Raw genomic sequence first — 21,717 nt, forward strand, 5'->3', positions numbered from 1 at the left:
GATGCTGATCGTGGGGCAGTGGGCATTCTACTGAATATGTGACACTGATCTTGTGACGTTATGTGTTATCGAGCATGTGACCTGAATCTTGGGATACCGTGTGGACAGTGAGTGAGTCACTGAGTGTGACACTGAGTGCGTGACACCAAAGGATACCAAATGTGTGACGCCACTGATCAAAGACTGTGAGACCATGTATGTGGCACCGAGCACACTTTGATACTGTGTAATATTGATTGTATGACGCTAAGTGATACTAGGTCTGTGACGCTGAGGCTCTGACACCATAAGGGTCAAATATGTAAACACAGATGAATGACATTGTGCAATAACAGGTGTGGTCCTTGTGGCTCAAGTGTCTGACACTGAATTGTGAAACCAAGTGTGTCCCCCAAGCGTATGCTATAGTGAGGCTGAGTGTGTAACCAAGGGTGTGACATGGAGTGACATCAAGTGTCACTAAGCGACTCTAAGTCCACTGTTGGCTGAATGTGTGATAATGTGAGACGTGACCACACGACACTGTGTATGACACAGTCCCAGGAAGACTCCGGTGGGTTCAGACAGGGAAGTGACACAGTCTAACGCATGATTTTGAGATTGCTCTAGCTGTAGTGTTTGGCGGGGGGGGGGGGGGGGGGGGGGGCGGGGGGGAGGGCCAGTTGGAGTGTGAGTTGGAGGGGCAGAGAGGAGGTGAGCAGACAAACTGGAGGCCGCAGCAGCCACCCAGGCAGGAGATAGTGGTGCCCGGGCTATGGGGATGCGGATGAATCGCAGAGAAACGGATGAACTTTGGAGATAGATGGGAGGTTGCGATGACAGAACTTGCTGATGAATAAGAGGATGAGCTGGAGGGAGAAGTGGACCGTGGCTTCCGGTCTCTGGTTTGAGGAACCAAGTAATGGATAGTAGAGTCGCTACTGAGATGAGTGAAGAACAGCGGGAGGTCAAGGTTAGGGGCATGAGAGAGGACAAGGAGGAAGAAATTAAGAGATCTGTTTTGGACGGAAGTCAAACATCCAGATGAATGTGTCCAGTGGGCAGCAGAGGCCAGGCTGGGGATATATATTTGGGGGGCAGTAGGTGTGGCTAGGATGACCTAGGGAGAGAGCTCAAGGAGAGTGAGGTGAGGACTGAGCCCTGGCCCCAGACCTGCAGACTCCATCAGCTAGAGGCCTGGGAGGTGAGGAGGAGCACCAAGGAGACAGAGGAGGAGTGGCCAGGGAGGTGGAGGATACTGAGAGTGTGGAGTGAGGAGTGAGCCAGGGGAGACAGTGCAGGACTGGGTCCAGGCATCAGTCAGCCTGACGGGAACCAAGTCAGTGACCGGGTGGGGCCCGAAGCCAGCAGGCCTGGGGGGTGCTGAGTCTGGGGTGAAGACGGAGCATCGTCAACACTTTGGAGACCTTTGGCTCTAAGGAATATGAAGGGGCGTGGCCACTGGAAAAGGTGTGAGGTCAAGGGAAAGTAAACTTTTTAAATTATGGAATATTTGAAATACACACAATAGTGGGGAGAATAATACAATAAACTTGCCATACACCCATCACCCAAATCTAACAGTTACCAAGATTTGGGCACATTTAATACATCTACCCCTCCCCACCCCACCCCCCCCTTTTTTTTCATTTTTTTTCCTGAAGTATTTTTTTTTTTGCTTTTAATTATTCTGAAATATACATAACAAAGTTTACTATATTTTTAATAAAGTTTTTGGAGTTTTGTTTTGTTTTGTTTGAGAGAGAGAGAGAGAGAGAGAGAGAGACAGCATGAGCAGGGAAGGGGCAGAGAGAGAGGGAGACACGGAATCCAAAGCAGGCTCCAGGCTCTGAGCTGTCAGCACGGAGCCCAGCACGGAGCTCGAACTCATGAACCGTGAGATCATGAGCTGAACCGAAGTCGGCCACTTAACCAACTGAGCCATGCAGGAGCCCCATAAAATTTACCATCTTAACCATTTTTAAGTGTATCCTTCAGTAGTGTTAAGTATGTTCACGTTGATGTGCAACCATTCTCCAGATCTTTTGCACTTTGAAAAACTGAAACCTTTACCCTTTAAACAACTCCCTATCCCCCCAGCTCTTGAAATCCATCTTTCTGCTTTCTGTCTGTGAGTTTGGCTACTCTAGGTACCTCCGATATGTGGAATCATACAGTGTTTATCTTTTTGTGACTGGTGTATTTCACTCAACATAATATCCTCAAGATTCATCCATGCTGTATGAACATTTCCTTCCCTTTTGAGGCTAAATAATATTCTATTGTTTTTATATGCCACATTTTGTTTATCCATTCATCTATTGATGGACACTTGCATTGCTTCCAACTTTTGGCTATTGTGAATAATGCTGCTGTGAGCATGGGCGTACAAGTATCTCTTCAAGATCCTGCTTTCAGTTCTTTTAGATATATACCCAGAAGTGAATTGTTGGATCATATGGTAATCTTTATTTTTAATTTTTGGGAACCACCATACTGTTTTCCACAACAGCTATGCCATTTTATGTTCCCACCAACAGTGCACCAGTATTCTAATTTCCCCACATCCTCCCCAACACTTCTTTCCTTTCCTTTCTTTTCCTTTCCTTTCCTTTCCTTTCCCCTCTTTCTTTCTTCTTTTTTAAAAAATGTTTATTTATTTTGAGAGAGAGATAGAGTGTGAGTGGGGGAGGGGAAGAGAAGGGAGATAGAGAATCCCAAGCAAGTTCTGCACTGTCAGTGCAGAGCAGAGTCCATCGTGTGGGGCTCAAACTCAGGAACCACAAGATCATGACCTGAGCTGAAACCAGTCAAGAGTCAGACACTTAACCACCTGAGCCACCCAGGTGCTCCTCTCCCTCCCTCCCTCCCTCCCTTCCTTCCTTTTCTCTTTCCCATCCTAACAGGTGGAAGACTGGGGAAAGGTCATATCTTACTGTGGTTTTGATTTGCATTTCCCTAATGATTCGTGATGTTAAACATCTTTCCATGTGCTTGTTCACCATTTGTATGTCTTCTTTAGAAAATGTCTATTCAAGTTCTTTGCCCATTTTTAAATCAGGTTGTTTATTTTGTGGTTGAGTTGTAGGACTTCTTTATATATTCTGGATATTACCCCCTAATCAGATACACGATTTGCAAATATTTTCTCTCATCCAAAAGGTTGCTTTGCTGAAGTATTTTATTTTTTTTTAATTTTTTTTAACGTTTATTTATTTTTGAGACAGAGAGAGACAGAGCATGAACGGGGGAGGGTCAGAGAGAAGGAAACACAGAATCTGAAACAGGCTCCAGGCTCTGAGCTGTCAGCACAGAGCCCGACGTGGGGCTCGAACTCACGGACCGCGAGATCATGACCTGAGCTGAAGTCGGCCGCCCTACTGACTGAGCCACCCAGGCGCCCCTTTGCTGAAGTATTTTAAAGCAAATCCCAGACATGATGTCATTTCACCAAAGGTGGATTTTTTTTTTAATGTCAGAAGGTCCTAGTTGATGCTGAAATGTGACAGTGCAACATACAGCCAGCTTGGAAGTGTGTGTTTGACACTATATGAGGGTGACACTGTGGAGCATTGGGAACATGGTATCTGACACTGAGGATGGGCTACCCTGAGTGAGGGTACAGTGATAGTTTCACTGTGAGTGGCCCTGTGACACTCAGTGATGTGTGACAACGTAGAAACCATGGAATGACTGAATCACTGAGTATGTGAGACACGCCATGTGCAAGTGACAGTGATCCTGTCTCTGTGTGTCATCCTGGGGTGATGAGTGTGACACAGAACAGGACACTGCATGGGAGTGAAAGGGGTCATGAGTGTGCTGTGGGCAATGGGGGTGTGTGGAATCCATGTGGGATCAGCCCAGCCTCAGCTGCTGACCATCGGAGACAGGACAGACATCATAGTGTAGATGAGGAGAAATGCCCTGTCTGGACCGAAACGCTGTCTGGGCCAAGTGTGAGTTGGTATGAGGCCCCCTCCGTTCTCTGAACTCCCTAGGAAGGCTTCCCAGGGCAGGATGGTAGCAGTTCAGCAGGAAGAGCAGGTACCAGTTAAGAGCAAGGGCTGTGGTGTCAGACAGTCCTGTCTGGCTCTGACTTTTAGCAAAAGTCATTTTATGTCTTGAGCCTCAATCCCCTCACATATAAAATACAGCTGTTGGGGGGGCGCCTGGGTGGCTCAGTCGGTTGAGAGTCCGACTTGAGCTCAGGTCATGATCTCACAGTCTGTGAGTTCGAGCCCCGTGTGGAGCTCTGTGCTGACAGCTCAGAGCCTGGACCCTGCTTCGGATTCTGTGTCTCCCTCTCTCTCTGCCCCTCCCCTGCTCATGCTCTGTCTCTCTCTGTCTCAAAAATCAGTAAAAACATTTAAAAAATTGAAACAGCACTTTTAAATGAATGCAGTACCTGGCACTAAGCAGTCGCTTGGTGGTCTCTAGGGGAGCACCACTCGTCATGTCCTGTGCCCAGGCACCTAGTGCTCCCACACTTCCGGGTGTGCAGAATGGGTGTGCTGAATGAGTGGTATCCTGTCCTCCTGTGCCCACGGCCCTCCTTCCCCCCCGCCTTCCTTGCTCCTTCTGTCCCCTGCTTAGCGTTGCCAGCTTGCCCCCTGCATCTTGCCCCCCCCCCCCCAGCTCCTGCCATCCTCACCCACTGTCAGCCTCCAGCCCAGGCTCCTGCAGCCTCATTCAATTAGGCCGATGCAATTTTCTCAAGAAAAAACCCTATAATTTGCTTAATCACACCAGTAGGGGATCTGGACCCGGGTGGGGATGGGCAGGAGGTCCACGCCAGCAGCTAAGGGCCCAGGTGTAGTTGTGCCTGTCTCTCAGGACCCCCACCTGCTCCCTTGGACCCCATTCAGTAGCCAACAGAGTCCAAAGCTTGGGTCTCCCCAGCTGTGTCTGTTCTACAGAGATCTTGAGACAGGAGCTTGGCCTGACTGGGTTCACTTGTGTCCCTGGGAGGTTCCCTGACCGTCTCCATGTCTCAGTCACCCTCTCCAATAATGGGAGATGGACTGAGGGTGGGGGTGTCTCTGAGCATCTGGCCAGCCTAGCTGGTGTCTGCAGGTCAGGTCCAGTCAGTCCCCTCATGGCTTCCCTTTGGGGTTTTAGAGAGGCAGAGCTGGAGGGCTGGTCAAGGGGACAGAGCCCCAGGGGAAGAAGGGGGTGGGTGTCCTCAGAGCCTCATCTGAAACATGGCCACCCCACTCACGCAGAGTCAGAGACCCTTTAGTCCCAGGCTGCACACCTGGAGCAGGGGCTGAGGAAAGGGAGCTGCTATTTTTCAGTCACCTGCAGGGCCACTGCCTCTTACCTCATGCCTTGTACCTTGCACAGAGGTGGGGTGATGCTGAAACCCAGCCCGCCCTCCTCCACCATTCCACGCCCCTCAGGGCTGCAATTGCTCAGAGAGTTGGGGTCACCCCTGTCTGACTTGTGCAGAAGTGGCCTCGCCCCCTGCTGGGAGCCAGCATAGGCAGGCTTTTATGGTATCATTTCCGTCCTCTCAGCAGCTCTGGGAGAAGGTGCCATCCGATAGATGGGGAAACTGAGCCCAGGAAGGGGAAAAGACTTGTCCAGTGCCACACAGGTGACATGCGTCAGGGTAGGGATGTGAGCCCTGGTCTGGCATGAGTGGTGGAAGCAGTGATGGGGGTGCACGGAAGCAGAGAATCAGACCCCCCACTTGTGCAGACACCAACCCTCTCAGTCATACACTCATTCAGAGACAAAAGCAGCCACACGCTCCCTTGGCACATGCAGGCTCACATCACACATGCATGGACACAGCCCACGACGGTCACCTGTGCACGCAGATGGCTCAGGCACAGACGTGGACACAGGGGTGCTCACACGGTCATGCTCACACACACTCCCTCACAGAATCACAGATCCATGTGCTTTCACACAGACATTCTCCTAGTGACCCACGGGGCATAGTCTGCCGTGGTCACCTACTGGGCCACAGGGACGTGCGTGACGGACGACTAAGAGGCAGGCCACACACCTGCTTAGGTCACTGGCAAAGTGGAAACTGCCCACAAAGTGAAAGAAAAAAATAGGTTTTTTTTTTAAGTTTATTTATTTATTTTGGGGGGTGGGAAGGGGCAGAGACAGGGAGAGAATCCCAAGCAGGCTCAGCTCTGAGCGCAGAGCCCAATGTGGGGCTCGAACTCCCAACCATGAGATCATGACCTGAGCAGAAACCAAGAGTCAGGTGCCACCTGACTGAGCCACCCAGGCACCACAAAAAAAGATTAGTTTTGATGAGCATATACAGAATTTGCCATCAGAAAAGTCACACAAAAGCGATTTTAATTTTTTTTTCCCAAGATAAAATTAATATAAGGTCAGGGGTAGGGACTCATCATCTTTTCAGGGTTTTGGGTCGCTAAAGGACCTGCACAGATTCACAAGCACACAATCCCAAGAGATCTTCTGGGCTCACGTGTTCACCCAGTCCGGGGCTGTGTGTGAGTGTGCGTGCGTGTGTTTGCGCACGTACTGGCATACCCTCTTGGTGGCTCCCGGATCCTTGGGATGTGAGGAGAGAGAGTAGAAGTTCCAGAGACTCCGGATGTTTGTTTTCTAGCTTCCTGGGCCCTCCAAAGGCAAATAGCTTTGGATGCCAGCCTGCCTGCCTTCCCTGGGCGGGGGCGGGGTGGGTGGGTTGTGTGAAGTGCCTGCTTCTGCCTCTAGAGCCCCGCTGACTGGGGCCTTGCAAGACGAGGCAGAGTGACTGAGGCCCGTGGCCTGTGGCCACCTTTCCATGAGCTTGCAGGCCCATCGTCTCCCCTGTCGGAGGCTCAATTTCCCCATCTGAGAAATGGAGGCAGGGAGGAGGTGAGACTGGATGGGCTTCCCCTTGGAGACTGATATTGAGAGAGACATTCCAGGCCTAGGGTGCAGAAGAGAAAACTAAAGCTGGGGACAGGAGATGGAAGGGCCAGTAGGGCCCAGGGTTCAGGGAGGGCTCAGGGGTGTCAGAGCTTGCACTGTCTCCCCACCAGTCTCCCCTTCCCTGGAGAAGGGCTGCACCTCAGAGCCTGCATCCGCTGGGGGCCCCTGAGGCCCAGCCCTTGTTGAGCTGCTGAGGGGGGCAGGGTTGGCGGTAGGGATGAGTTGTGAGCACAGCAGACCTGAGCGAGGCCTCAAAGGACAGGAGGGGGAAGAGAGGCCTGGAGGTGGAGGGACTTAGGGGTGGGGAGAGTGAGGTTGGAGAGTTGGGTAGAAGTTAGAGCCTGGGAACCAGTAGGAGCAGGCAGTGGCCCCACTATGAGATACTGAGCACTCGACAAATAGCTCCCAACAGGCCTGGGAGCTCAGAGCCTATCCTGGGCCCAGAAGCCATGGCAGTCTTAATGCAAGGGAAGGATACAGTCAGGTTTCCCTTTTAATGAAGCACCACGGGTAAGGGCCAGGGCAACTCAGAGAGGCCCCACACAGTAGATGGGAGCCCAGAGGCAGGGGCATGCCTGAGATGAACCCAGCCCAGAAGATTCCTCACTCCAACCCCCAATAAAGAAGAGCTATTTTTAGGAACAATGAAAGTGCTCACACATTCCTGCAGGGGCAGGAGAAGGAAGGGGGTGGGCAGGAGCCTGTGCAGAGGGAAAGGGCTGACACCAGTCTTCCCTCCAATTCTGACTTTGTCTTCAGGGTCTCCCCGTCAGTGGCTGGGGAGGCTTTATAACCCTGTTAGCCCTGCCTCCCCAGCCCTGTCCCCAGGGTCCCCTCTTCGCTCTTGTGTCTGTCCCACTGCCTCTGAACTTGTCTCTGTCCCAGTGTCTTTCTCATACCACGCCCCCCCCCGCGCCCCACCCCCTTGGGATCTGGGGAACAGCTGGGATGGGCCAGGCCCAGAAGATTGAGCCAAATACAGTCATGGGACCAGCAGTGAGGCTGTGGGAGAAGTGCATACCAGAGAATAGACAGACAGTAAGTAGAGGGACAGACACAGAGAGCCTGGGGAGGCCGAGAGGCAGGGAGGGAGCTTTGGACAGAGTCAGGGAAAGCCCCAAGGCAGGCCTCAATGGTGATGGTGGTGGCAGGGGCTCTGTGTCCTGCTCTCTGACTTGTCCCAGAGGAGACGCTCTGCCAGGCTCACCCTCCCTCTACCTCCCACCAGCACCCTGCCCTCTGCAGGCCCACACTAACCCTATATGCCAGGCTAGTGCCACCCAGGATTTACCTCCCACTCTGGGCACTGTGTCTGCCACAGAAGGGGAGATGAGAAACCCTGCCTCTGGCCTAGAGAAAGACACCCAGCCCCACCCCACATCTGAGAGGGGCTCAGCCCATTCCCTGGCCAAAGCCGGGAATTGGGGGGGCCCCAAAGGCAAACAGTGCCAGAAGGGAGGGAGCCTAGTGTATCTTGAAGTGCCCTGAGCTTGGCCATGGACCTCTTGACTCCTTGTGAGGCCCTGGCAGGTGCTTTCTTTCTTCCCCTGGCCCTAGGCTACCCCCATCAAGCTGGGGATTAGGCTCCTTGAGGCCTAGGGCCCTCTAGGCACTGGTCCTGCAAGAATTCTCAGGAGGCCTGGGAGGAAGACAAGTGACCCACCCAGGAAGGCTGCCTGGAGGAAGTGACCTCAGTCATGAAAGAAGGTGACAGTGATAGTGCTCCTTTGGGGGAAGAGCTCCTCCATCCTGACATGCTGTCCCCAGCCTCATCTGCACTGGGAGATGATCCTGAAGCATAGAGGACCTTCTGGTCCATGGAGTTGCCTTAGAAAAGTTTCTAAAAGCTGTCAACACAAGGTACTCTCATTCCTCAGGCTCCTTCTCTAAGACAGTTACCGTGCCAGACTTGGGGAACTTTGAGAGCTCTCAGCTATCCTCCCGGCCTGGGAGCCTTCAGAGGGCATGGGGTCCACCATCTACTCAGTGATGGCATGTACCCCCTCACAGCCCAACAGGTCTGGGCACTCAGGAGTCCAACTGATCCTTTTGTAGCTCAGCAAATATCTCCTGACACCTGTGATGAGCTGGATGAAGCTGGGGACTTGGGGAGGAACAGGACACAACCTCTGGCCTCTAAAAGCTCCCAGTCTGCTGGGGGAGCCAGATGGGAAATAGTGGCAATGCATCAGCACATGCCATGCCCGGATGGGGAGAGCGCAGGACTGCACGAGGGCCGGTGGGAGGGTCAGATTTGCCTGAGAAAGGCAGCAACAATGAAAAGTTCCTGGACAGAGGCCCAGAGTAGGGATGTGGGTCACTCATTCATTCATTTGTTCATTCATTCATTTGTCCATCCATTCATGTACCCAGTTGATCCTTTGGTCATTATTTCCTCAGAGACAGAAACTTCTCTGACACTGGCCCAGTGGGTCACTCCTCTCCATCCTCCTCTTCTGCTCTAGACACTGTGTCTGCCTTTCAGAGGCTCCTGGATTTTCTTTGTCCAGCTCCCAACCCATCAAGAAGACTGTGTGAGAGGTGAGGCTGAGGAAGGTTTGAAGACATCTAGGGCCAAGGAACCCAGAGCTGGAGACGGACCAAGCTCACCAAGCCCTTCCCCCATGGCCCCCATCCTTGTTAGTACATCCTTGGGGACAGGGAGCTCACCCCTTCCTCCTTCCCAGGCTTCTCTCTTATGGCATAACTGACTCCCAGTGAGTTTACATCTGCTTCCTTTTGATTACCTTGCTATGCCAGGAGTGGAGGAGGATGAAGAGGCACCAGGTAATTATAATGACCAAGACAGAAGGGTGCCTGGGTGGCTCAGTAGGTTAGGCCTCTGACTCTTGATTCCAGCTCAGGTCACGACCTCACGGTTGGCGAATTTGAGCCCCGTGACCAGCTCTGCGCTGATAGTGCAGGGCCTGCTTGGGACTCTCTCTCCCTCTCTCTCTGACCCTACACAGCTCACACACTTGTGCTTTTTCTCTCTCTCAAAATAAATAAACATTAAAAAAAAAATCAGAATGACTGGGACAGCTGTGATGAGGGGGACACTGGTGATATGCTGGGGAGGAAGGCTGTGGCGTCAAGGAGAATGTGGGCCACGAAGATTGAGATCACTCTTGACCCTGCCATGTGGATGAAGCAGTTAAAGGTAGGGAATCCAGGAGCCTGTCCTGGCCCCCCTTGGTCTGATGTCTGCCTCCCAGGGCCATCTTCCCCGCCACACATTCAGCTTTGCCTCCCTTCCTCTGCCTGCTCTGGTTATTCCCTTCAACCCTCCTTCCCTGACCCCAGACCCTGTGCTAGAGACTGAGAGGTTCCAGGGAGTCAGACTGCAGAGAGCTGATTGTTCACACAAGCCTACCTTCTCTCCCCAACTCCTTCCGTCCTCCTGTCCTTCATCCATCCTCAAACCTAGCCCCTGAGGGATCTAGGGGGGCCTGGGACAATTGGAGGGCGTGTTGGGGGAGGCAGGCTCTGGAGTAGAAGCTGACGGTGAGGGGCCTAGAAGGAGCTAGTTGGGCATACTGAAGGGGAAGGGCCAGCAGGAGGGGGCCGAGCTCATCCGGGAGGTGGAGCGCCCACGGGGTGCGGGCGCCAGGACTGGGCTCAGGTGTATTCTACAGTGCACGTGTCTCCAGTGTGGCTCGGAGGCTGGAGACGCGGCCCTGTTGGAGTAACAACTGCAGCCGGAGTCTGCAAAGAGTGGGGGGGGGGGGGGGGGAGGAGCAGGGGAGGGGGAGGGGAAAAGGGTAAACAACGGAGAAAGGTGAGAAGAGAGGGGCGGAGGACAGGCCTTTACTCTAGGCTGGGCTCCTGAGCTCCAGGTGGCCTTTGTCTCAAGCCACCCCTCAGTCCCACCTCACCCTCTGCTTCCAGCAAACCCGCTTCTCCCCTTCTTTGGGACCTTCCATGAGGGGGTTCCATTCCCCCCGCCCCCCGACAGAGGGGCAGGAGCCACTGGGAGGCTGTCCTCAGAGGCTGGGCGGGTCTCACCTGAGCAAGGATGATCAAAACAGGATGATCAAAACAGGCACCTTCCATAATATGTACTGACATAGTATGGTGACAGATGGTGACTACACTTATCGGGATGAGCGTTTTGTAATGTATGTAATTGGCAGATCACAATGTTGTGCACCTGAAACTAATGTAATAGTGTATGTTGACTATTCAGCAGTAAAACAAAACAAACCCCTCCCAGGGCTCGCAGGAGGATTAGTGATAATGTATGTCCCTGAGTCTCAAAGTGCGGTCCCTGGGCCAACAGCAGCTGCAGCCGCAGCTATAAATGTGTTGGAAATGGAAATACTTGGCATCATCCCAGACGTACTGTATCAGAAACTCTGGGGGCGAGGCCAGCGATCTGTACAATAGCCAGCCCTCCAGGGGATGCTGGTGGGCACAGATGTTTGAGAGCCACTGGTGGCCAGCTCGCAGCAGGTGTTTGAAAAAGATGCCATCCCTTTCCCCAAGTCCGACGCCCCAGTCAAGCCAGGCTCTGACATTTGTGTTATTCCAACTGTGGCCTGGGTCTCTGTCCTGCCTCTTCCTTCTGATCAGGTCTCCCAACGATCACCAAGCCTCTTTTCCCTATTCCCTTGCTCCTGACCCAGCTCAGGCTTGTTAAGGGAGGTCTGGGGGTACAAGACCTAGCATCCAAGGTGCAGCTCTTCTGTGAGTATTTGAGGCATGAGTGTCTGTTAGAGGCGGTTTCTTGGGCAGGCGGCAGGCATGGGTAGAAGCGGAAGAAGGGAGGAGGGCCTGCCTCTTGTTCTTCCTTGACATCTCTTAACTCTGCAGGGCTGGGCACGCTGTGAGGGCTGTGGGGAGCCGCAGAGTCAGGTTGGGGTGCTGGAGCCCAGGCTGGGGTCTGAGGCCCAGCCAAAGGGGGCTTCCATGCTCTGAACCCCTGTGAGGCTTCCTCTGGGGAGTTCTGTCGGTCACCCTCATACGGCAGCTCGGCTTGTCAGTGCTGGGCACAGAGATGGACAAACTCTTCTTTGCCCTAGAAGGGCCCCATTGTCCAGGAAAATAAGAGACTGTGTATATAGATCACCAAAACAGGGGTCAGGAAGCAGGAGAATGTAGATGGCATCTGCCCTGGCACCCCTGATTTCCCCCATCTTGGGCTGTCTCCCTGGGTCCCTCCCATTCTATGGGTACCCATCATGGGTCAGGTGCTCTCTCCTGAAGTTCTCAAGGGGGACTGCTTGGAGGTTTTGCAGGAGGAGTGGGTGGGGGCTGGAGTGTGCAGGGGAGAGATGGGAAGAGAAGCCATCTGAGAGGAGAGAAGACTTGGGGTGGGAAAAGATGTTGACCCTCATGGGGCTATGACAGGAGAGCAGCCTGTGACAGAAATGGGCATCAACTAAGGGAGGCATGGAGAGAAGAGAGATCCACTTAGAGAGATTGGGAGAGACAGGGCCTGAGAGAGACACACAGCCCAGAGGGAAAGAAAGAAGGATAGAGGCAAAGAGGGGCTCCAGGGCCCTGGGGATCTTGAAGAACACCCATGCTTCAGAGAAGGGGATACTGAGGCCCACAGAGAGACACCCCCCCCCCCACCAGGCCACACAGGATACCTAGCACAAGCAGAGTTGGATGAGTCAGTCCTTATGGCCAGTCCTAGTAATACAACTTGAGTCTTAGGAGGGACTTGGCCATTGGGTTTGATGCTATTACCTTGTAGGCCACCAAGAGGGGCACTGTGAGGCTTCCTTCCACAGAGGGAGAGGTAGGCTCTAGGTTCCAGGCAGTGGGAAGAGCAATAGAAGGGTCTAAAGTGGTGGGAAAAGACATAGAGACTCATAAAGACGAGAGAGGAGGGCAGCTTGTGACAGTGATGCTGACCCTCAGGATGGGTATCAGTCTCTGCACAAGTAGCACCAGAAGGGCTAAGGCCAAGGTCTCTGGCTTTTACAATCCTAGGCACTAAGAAGGAATCAGAAGTAATTTAGTCTAGACCCTTCCCCTGCTCAAATAAGTATAGAGATGCCGATCTAGCCACATTACTCGCTCCGGAAGAGCCCTGACTCATAACAGACTCCCCTTTCTTGGTACCTGGGTTGGTACCTGCTCCCAGAGCAGCACTGTCTACAGTGCTGACTGGCCCTATCTCCAACCACAGAGTTGCAGGTAGGAAGCCAGCGAAAGCAGGGAGACTCCATCCATCCACCCATCCATCCACAACGTGTTAAACTACAAAACCATAGAACTATATGTGCAGAGCTGGAAGGACCCATTTTTACTAATGAGAAAGCTGAGACTCAGAAGAAAGGGGCCTGCTAAGGCCACAGAGTTTCTGTAGTCAATCTGGGACAGGACTGGAAATTGCTGCTGTTTTCTACACACCACAAATTCTCCCCTGGGGTCTGGGAAATTGCCTGGTTGTTATGCTGATATTTATATTGGTGTTTGTTCAAAAAAAAAAAAACTGAGAGGGCCGGAAATGTGACCTCCTTCACTCCACTCTGAGCCTGGGCTCTGTGTGTGTGTGCGTGTGTGTGCATTATATATATGGTTGTGTTTTTATCTATGTGCGTGCTTGTTTGTGTGAGGCTGTGTGCATGCGTGTTGGACAGAGGCGTGTGCATTCTCAGCTGCTCCACTGATTCTGTCCTCCCTTCACGGAGGCAGCCACTTTGCTCTCGGAGTCCTTTGCATCATGGGCTTTGGAATTTGAGCTATTTCCTTCCCTGAGTTGATGCAGTGGAGGTGAAGTTGCTTGGAGATCTGGGAAGGATTCAGGGAGGAGGTGGCATTTGAGCAAGCTTGAAGGCCCCCTTGAGAGTCAGGTATGAAAGTGGTCTTCCCAGCACCCCCCCTCCTGGGGCAGGCTGGGCAGGGCTGGGCCAGGAGGCAGATGGACAGAAGGATGCCAGGCAGAGAGCCTCAGGCTTCATCAGCCATGTCTGCTTCCTGCCCACTCTGGCCAAAGACGATGGCCAAGGATGTGAAGCCCCTTTCTGCTGCTGCCCCAACTTTCCTTTCCTGTGCCCCCGTCACCACCATTATCCTGCCCTTAGTCTGAAAAGTCATAGAAAGCTGACCAATCTGAACAAAGGCCAGACAGGCACCCACCAATTCCAGTAAAGGACAGGTCAGGGCATTCCCCAATCCAAGTAAAGGGCAGGTGGAGGTGCCCACCAATTGGAACAAAGGACAGACTATTCTGTCTAAGCCCCCTGGGAAGGGAGCTGGGGGGCGGGTGCAGAGCAGGAGCCAGACCGGGGCTGGACAGGCAGAGACTTGTGCTGTGGACCTTGTGCTGCCTGATGGGCTGGCTGACCACCAATGGGACATTCCTTCTCTTTGAGTCTTGGTTTCCTCATCTGTCAAATGGGAAGACTTAGCTGTCCCAAGATAATGGCTTTGAACAGTTTCTGCCCCCACAGCAGAGCTTGGCCCCACTTCTCCAACTTCTATGGCATATACTTAATCAAACTGCACTGGAGGTCAAGGCCCCTCAGGGCTCAGCTCGACTACCCTCCACCTCCTAATCCCCCCACCTCCAGGCAGGAACAGACCTAAATCAGCACCACCTTCTGGGGTCCTGCCCTGGGAGCCTCAGCCTGAGGAGCCTGGGTTGGCAGACTTAATTTGGGGATTATTTGGGACATGAGCCCTTTCTCCCTTCTTTAGACTGCAGAACTGACCTCGAAAGGCCACGCTAGCTTACGTGTATATTGTGTGTGCAGCTGTTACTAAGTCCTGGCCCTGTGAACACATAAGGAAGTAGCTGCACCTGTGTGTGTGCCTGGAGGTATCTGAAGGCATGTTGGGTGTTCCTGCAGAGATGTGGAAATCTGTGGCTGTGTGGCCGGGTATAGGTGGTGCTGAGAGTGTGTGAACTGGGATGAGGAGTGCCTAAGGGTTAAAGGACAATTAACCCAATTTGGGGATTATAATGTTTGGAATCAGCAGCTTCTGATGTCCAACAGCAGAAATGGATCTCTGTGACCAAGATGTGTCTTCATTCTTGAGCAGTGGGAGGGATCAGAGGGAGGCTGGGGTTTGGGGACAGCAATGCCAAGTGAGCATTCAGGGAGTGAGTCCATCCCTGCCGCCCATTCGTGGAAACAGGACTGGGTGGCCATGGGAATGAGGGAGAAAACCGAAGCCAAGAACATGCAAGGGTGAAACCTGTAGCTGAAGCCTGGACCCCGGTACAGGACTCCCATCTGTGGCCTCTCTGAAAGATGGGCACTTCGTCCATTCTTTCACACCCTTAGGGATAGGCAGCTTACTTCCTCCTTGTCTCCTGGTGGCCGATGCCTATGTAGCATGGCTCTGCGTAGATAAAAGTCCTTCATCCCATTGGGTCAAGGCCAGCCTCTTTTAAACCTATGGGTCTCCAGGCTGTCCCTGGGGCCACGGAGTCCTGTCCCCTGCTCAGGACAGCCTGACAGATTTGGAGTCAAAGATTGTGACCCATGGGTCTGCTCTGTTGTAGGCTGGGCACCCCCAGACTCTCCAGTCTCAGGCACATGCAAAACTTGGTTTCTAGTTCCCTCCTTACATGGGTCACCTGTGAATGAGTCTCATCTTGTCCTCACTTGGGAGGGACACAATGCGCTGGGGATGATCTAATCAGCCAATAGAGGTGGGAGAACTGTTATCTTCCCTATTTGGGATAACAGATCTTTATTAATATGGCCTGCAGTGTCAGCATTTTAATTTATTACCAGCCACACATACACTATGGGCTCAGACTGAGTTTGTGGTTCACTAAGACCCTCAACCTCGTAACATTTTTATATGAATGGGGGCCAAGCCATGTCGCCTTCCTCCTACAGTTAACTATTTTGCTTTTTGAACACAGACCCAGCCATCCACAGAAAGGAACTTCAAGGGCTTGTGGGGAGGGCATGGCTGAGTGGACGGTATGAGTCATGAGCCTGCCTTGGCCCTGGATCCCCTGTTCCATTACCTTTCTTTTTGATCCCTGTGGCTTGGCCAAGTTAATAGAGTGAGAAGCGTGGACCTTTCTTCTGTTCCGGCTCTCCAAGGACAAGGCCTGTTCCTGGGATGGGAAAGCTGTGAGGCAGTCAAGGCTGACTTCTCCTTCCCCCACTGTCTTGCCAGGGGCTGGCCCAACTGTATTTCTCTCACCTTGTGGGCTCATGCACCCCATGGGCTCTCTCTAGCTCCCAGGATTCAAATTGAGGTTTTATTTGTTTGCTTGTTTTGCTTTGTTTTAATATGGAAGATTGTGCTTTCCCTACTATGCCAGAGTTGTCCTTGGCTAAAGGACAAGAGGCCTGGGAGCTAATCTAAACTTGGCCTCTTGACTCACTGTGAGCATGCTAAGCCCCTGGCCCTTCTCTGAGCCCCCTTTTCCCATCTGTAAGATGAGTGGACCTGGATACTCTAGGGCCATAAGACTTGTTGGATTCTGAGATTTTAAGATCCTGGGATTTAAGTGTCTGAGAGACTTGGGCTCTGGTTTAAGCTGGGACTTTGTGCTCATAGCTGTCTGGGCAGATGGGGCTGCCCTGGCCTGCCTGGAGAAAACCCTCACTGCCCTTTTCTCTCTTCCAGGATGCTTTGCTGAGCCTGGGCTCTGTCATCCACATCGCGGGCTTCCAGCGGGCTGTCAAGGAGGCCCTTTCAGCTGTGCTCCCCAAAGTGGTAGGTGCCTTGCCCCACACTTTCCCCACCTCCCAAATCTTTGCCCAGCTCCTTACTGTGTACCTCACACAGAGTTGAGTAGGAAGAGGCAGGATCCCTGCCCAGAGGATTCTCGCAGGGAAGGGAAGGGTTTGGGTAAGTGTTCTGAGAGGGCATTCTGGAAGAGAAGGGCTGAAGCTAAGTCCCAAAGAATGAACTTACATAGGAATTCTGGAATATCAGAGACAGAAAGGGACTTAGAACTTCATTGGAAAGATCATGTCTCAGACAATGGAAAGGATTCTCCTAGGATAATAGCTAGAACATAGTGGAGTCAAGTGGGCTTTAAAATATATAGCTGGAGGGGTTGAGGGTAGACATGCAGAAGAACTTCCTTGATCCCAGATCCCATTCCAGAGGTGCTAGAATGAGGCTCAGCTTTATTGAGTGAGTCGTGTGAAGTTAAAGTGTCCTGCCTGGAGATAGGAAGCTGGACAAGGTGACCTCTAGAAACCTTTAGGCTTCTCTCTCACCTGCCCCAATACCACGGATGATTGCAGATTAGGGGCAGGTGGAGGGTGGCTGCTTGGGCCCTGGTCCCCTTGGTTGTCTGGGCTCAGAGTGCCTTGGTAAGGGAACTGTGCCCCTCCTGAGCTGCCCCCCCAGTCATTCCCCAACCTGGCTCCAGTGGCTACTGCTCACACCTTAGGCTGTAGGACAAGTAAACTTGCCCTGAAGACCTGGAGCAGCACTATCTCAGCTGTCAGCCTAGTGGGGGGAAGGGGAGCACTGTCTGAACCTGCCAAAGGAGCACTAAAGACTTCCAGGAGGAAGAGATGCCTCAACTGGGTCCCACAGCCTGGAATCCTCTCTCCCCTACTCTAGACACCAGCCAGAGTCAGCCTCTGCCAAAACGTGACATCCTCCACCCCCACCTCCACCCCTGCAAGCCTATCATATCTGAATCTACTTGATGGATGAACCACTAGAGGCCCAGAGAGGGAAGGCACCTCACCCAAGGTCACACAGCATGACAGGGACAAAGGGGTATTGGCACCTAAGCATCCCCATTCTCTCTCCTCTGCTCTGCCTTCTCAAACCTTCTAGAAGTTCAGAGCCCTGGAGGAGGGCTAATGAGTGAGCTTTATTGAGTGTGAAATTGGTAGGAAGTGGGTGGTGTGTTTGAGCCCAAAAATAAATCCTCCCAGAGAAGGGTAGGACTGAGGCAACATCTGGCCTGGGGTGGAGAAACATCTGGAAAGGAGGGGGTGGAGAGGTTAGCAGGTCAGCATCTGTAAGGCTGCCCTGGGCCCCTCTGTGGCCATTGAGACTGTCCTGGGAGGGGTAAGAGGAGGTGACTGGCTACATCTTCATAGGCAGGGTGCCTGGTGGTTGTGCCAGTGTAGATGCCCTGTACTGGATTAATTGTATTTCCAAAGCTGGGGGTTTGGGAGACAGCTGTCGTTCAGACAGTTAGGTTCCTGGGACAACGGGACACGTCTACCTCAACTCATCCAAGAGACCTGTATGAGCTAGGGAAGCCCTGACTTTGGGCAGCCCTGCTTTAATTGCATGGAGTGTCTCAGTCCCTCCCCTCCCCCCCCCCCACACACCCAGGAGGGGTGGGGAGATGGGAGGTGTGATCTGCACCCAGGGAGGGGTGGGTAGGCAAGAGGTCTAGTCTGTCCCCAGGGAGTGGGAGCAGGGATGGGGGGGGGGGGCATCTGACCTGTCCCCAGGAAGTGGGGGGAGATGGGAGGATCTGCACCCAGGAAGAGGTGGGTAGGTGAGAGGTCCGGTCTGCCCCCAGACAGTGGGGGCAGGGATGGGGAGGGGACATCTGGCCTGTCGCCTGGAAGTAGGGGAAGATGGGAGGGTCTGCTCTGCCCCCAGGAAATGGGGTGAGATGGAAGTTCTGGTCTGCTCCCAGAGAATGGGGGCAGGGACTGGAAGGGGTGGGTCTGGTCTGCCCCCCCCTCCCAGTGGAGTGGGGGTGGGGGGAAGGGCAGATGGGCGGTCTACTCAGTCCTCAGAGGAGGGAGGGAGATGGAGGTGTCAGCTCAGCCCCCAGGGAGGGGTGGGGCGCTGGGGGAGGGGTCTCCATACTCCTCCTTGGTGAGGAGAGCCTCTGGCACCTGGCTCCCTCATCAGCACCCATTGTGGCAGGCAGCCCCGAATGCAGATGGTGCTGATGTGTCTGAAATGGTTCCCTCCTTCTCTCCAATAAACTCAGCTAATTTTAACCCAGAGGGCTGAGAGTGAGGGGGTGGGAGATAGAGGGACATCCGGAAGTGATGAGGATCTGTCCTCCCAGGCTCCCCACCCCTTGTGTACCCACCTCTCTCTCTGCCCGGGGAAGACTCACTGTGTGACCCTATGTGCCGGGTGGTCTCTTAACCTCTTTGGGCCAAATCCCTCAGGCCCCTCCCAGGCTGCTGCAAGGATTGGAGGACAAGAAGGAGGCTGGATATAGATGAGGAGAGGCCTCCCTCCCACTGATTTCTCCATCCCTAAACTCCCAGCCTAGACCCTTACCCTGGAGGACAAGGGGCCTCCAGTTCTGGCCTGTGACTTGCCCCTGTCACCCTTCTCAGGCCCTATCATCCCCAGCCCATACCACCAATGAACTGGTTCAAGTTCTCTGGAAGCAGGACTGGAACTGGGGCTGGGAGGTGGGGGCAGCCAAAAACAACAAGAGTGGCTGGCAGGACTGTGGACACCCACAGTGGCAGAAGGGCCGCTACTTCAGCTGAGAGGGATTCCACACTTACTGGCACACTTACTACGGGTGGGCCTTCAGCGCCTGGCTCCAGTGTCATCTCCTCCAGAAGCCCTCCCTGGTAGCGCAGCAGAGAGGAGAGACCTGCCTGCCCGCACCAAGAAAACAGCACTCCTCGGGATACTTACCTGGGCGTGTGGGTACCCCTCGGGGTCTTCTGGACAGCACCGGCCTCTGGGTCTCCCTCCCTCCGCACCCAGAGTGTGCATGGTGGGGCGCTCAGTGAGGCTGGGCTGAATGAGCTGGTTACGGATCCCTCGGGGTGACCAGTCCCGTTTGGAGGGGATGTCGATTTTTCACCCGTGGGGCAGTGGGGTTGCCGTGAGGGCAACCACTTCTGCCAAGACATGGCCTACAACCGAGGCCAAAATGGCTCTGGGCCCTTGGGGAAGGCAGACTGACAAGCTGAAGAGTTGACAAGCTTCGAAGAGAGCTTTGATCTCACTCTGGGGAGTGATCACTCCAAAATGCGCACCTGCTCCTCTCTCTCAGGGCTCACAGCAGTCTCCTCCAAATGTTTATAGGCCCTGCTGACCCTAAGACAACCTCCTGTGTCCCCTGCCTCCCCTGTCAGTTCCATAAATGCTCTGTGCTCTTTACACTGCCTGCCTGCTACTTGGCCCAGAAGCCACTCTTTGTGCCTCACCGACTCCCAGAATGTGTTTCATTTTTACTGTAGTTACAGATGTAAGGTCACTTCCTCCGGGAAGTCCTTCTGGCTTGAGTCACAGTGTGTGGTTTCTTGTAGAATTATTTGTGTCTCTGAGGTAGGAGGGACTCTTCCAGGGTGTTCTGAGCCCCTCTTGGCATTTAGCCCTGAGTAGACCACTCAGTTGTTTGCTGAGGCTAGAGTCCCAGCAAACTGAGGTGGGTGGTGGGTGAGATTTGTCTGCACCTTCAGTCCTTTAGACTCTTTCCCCAGCACTTTGGATTTGGGGTGATAGACAAGGAAAGCCTGCAGGGTCACGGGTCACTGCCTGCCCAGAGAACCCCCTCCAAGAGGAGAGGGCGAGGTATAAGTTCATAAGGGACTTTTTCCACCATGGCTACATGTTAGAATCACCTGGGGAGTAAAAACAAACAGATGCTTGATCCCACTCCTAGAGGGTCTGTGACCTTGTCACCCAGATCCATGTCTGGGCTGGGACAGGGCGGCTGGGAGGGCTCTGTATAGGGTCTCATGAGTGCCTTCTGTCCTAGGAGACTGTCTACACCTACCTGCTGGATGGGGAGTCCCGGCTGGTGTGTGAGGACCCCCCCCACGAGCTGCCCCAGGAGGGGAAAGTCCGGTGAGCTATTTTGCACCCCACTGCCTCTAGCACAGTCAAGGATCTCAGGCCTGGGGGACCTTCCAAAGTCATCCAGTCTGATCTCCCCCACCTGACCTTGACCTCAGCTTCCCTGCCAGCTGGGGTTCCTTGGCTGGGTCACTGACACCCCCCAGAGGGGAGAAGCAGTGTCTTTTCTCATGTTGTGTTGGGGCAGTGGACAGCACAGGGAAAGGGCCAACTGGTAGGTTTTCTTCTAGAAACCTGGGGAGCTCTTCTAAATTGCTGCAGCCTCCTCAGAGCCCAGTCTCAGAAGGTCAGGGCTGCAGTTTATCAGTTAGAACCCAGCAGGCTATGAGAACTGCCTGGGAAGTTCTCACAGAATCACAGAATGCTGGACCTGCGGGAGCACACGGTGTCAACCCCGTATGTGAGAGCAGGGAGAAGGAGATCAGAGACAGTGTCCTGCTGTGGGTTCTGAGCCTGACTGCCTGGGTTCAAATCCCAGTTCCCTTTTACTAGCTGTATAGCCTAGGGCAAGGTACTCAACCTCTCTGTGCCTCCGTTTTCTTGTTTGTAAATGGCAATAATAATAGTACTTATCTCATGGGGTTGTTGGGGGTGAATTAAATGAGCTTAACACAGCCCTTAAAACTGAATCCATAAGAAGTGCTAAAGGTCTGGTTTTACTTTTGTTATGATAGAATGTTGGAATCGCTGACTTTAGGAACATCGGGCTCAGTGCTCTGTGGTCCCCTGATACCTCTGAGCCTATTGAATTCAACCTCCTTATCTTCCAGATGGGCAAACATCATGAGACGTGTCCAAGGCCACATACCTGGTGTGAGACAGAGGCAGGCCTGGGACACCGTCTCCTGGCTCCTGGCCATTTGGGAGACAGCGAGGGGAAGTGGAGCTTGTCAGATGAGAAAGTGTTGACAGGCAAGAGTGCTGGTCCAGAGGAAGGCAGGCCACGGAGGGCATGGTCACTGCCTCGTAAGCACTGCAGGGCCATCATGGGCCCAGGGAGCACTAGGCTGGGAGCTGAGGGCCCAGTGGGCACCAGTGGGGGTGTTACTAGAAGAGGAGGGCTTTTCCAACAGGCCAAGCAGTCCAGCAATGTGGCTTTTTCAGGTGGTAGCTGAGACTGGCGAGACGCTC

General features: G+C 53.4%; 1 protein-coding gene across 3 annotated transcripts in view; it reads left to right on the plus strand.

Moving 5' to 3' along the window:
- PDE2A (phosphodiesterase 2A) overlaps positions 1 to 21,717 on the plus strand; it is a 98,729-nt gene that overhangs the window by 49,557 nt on the left and 27,455 nt on the right. For all 3 annotated transcript variants that reach the window (XM_042905350.1, XM_042905349.1, XM_042905351.1), the window contains 2 exons: positions 16,441 to 16,530; positions 20,489 to 20,577. In XM_042905350.1, the coding sequence (XP_042761284.1) occupies positions 16,441 to 16,530; positions 20,489 to 20,577 (179 nt within the window). The remainder of the gene's footprint in view (positions 1 to 16,440; positions 16,531 to 20,488; positions 20,578 to 21,717) is intronic.

Source organism: Panthera leo, chromosome D1 (assembly GCF_018350215.1).
Source record: "Panthera leo isolate Ple1 chromosome D1, P.leo_Ple1_pat1.1, whole genome shotgun sequence".
Taxonomy (NCBI): domain Eukaryota; kingdom Metazoa; phylum Chordata; class Mammalia; order Carnivora; family Felidae; genus Panthera; species Panthera leo.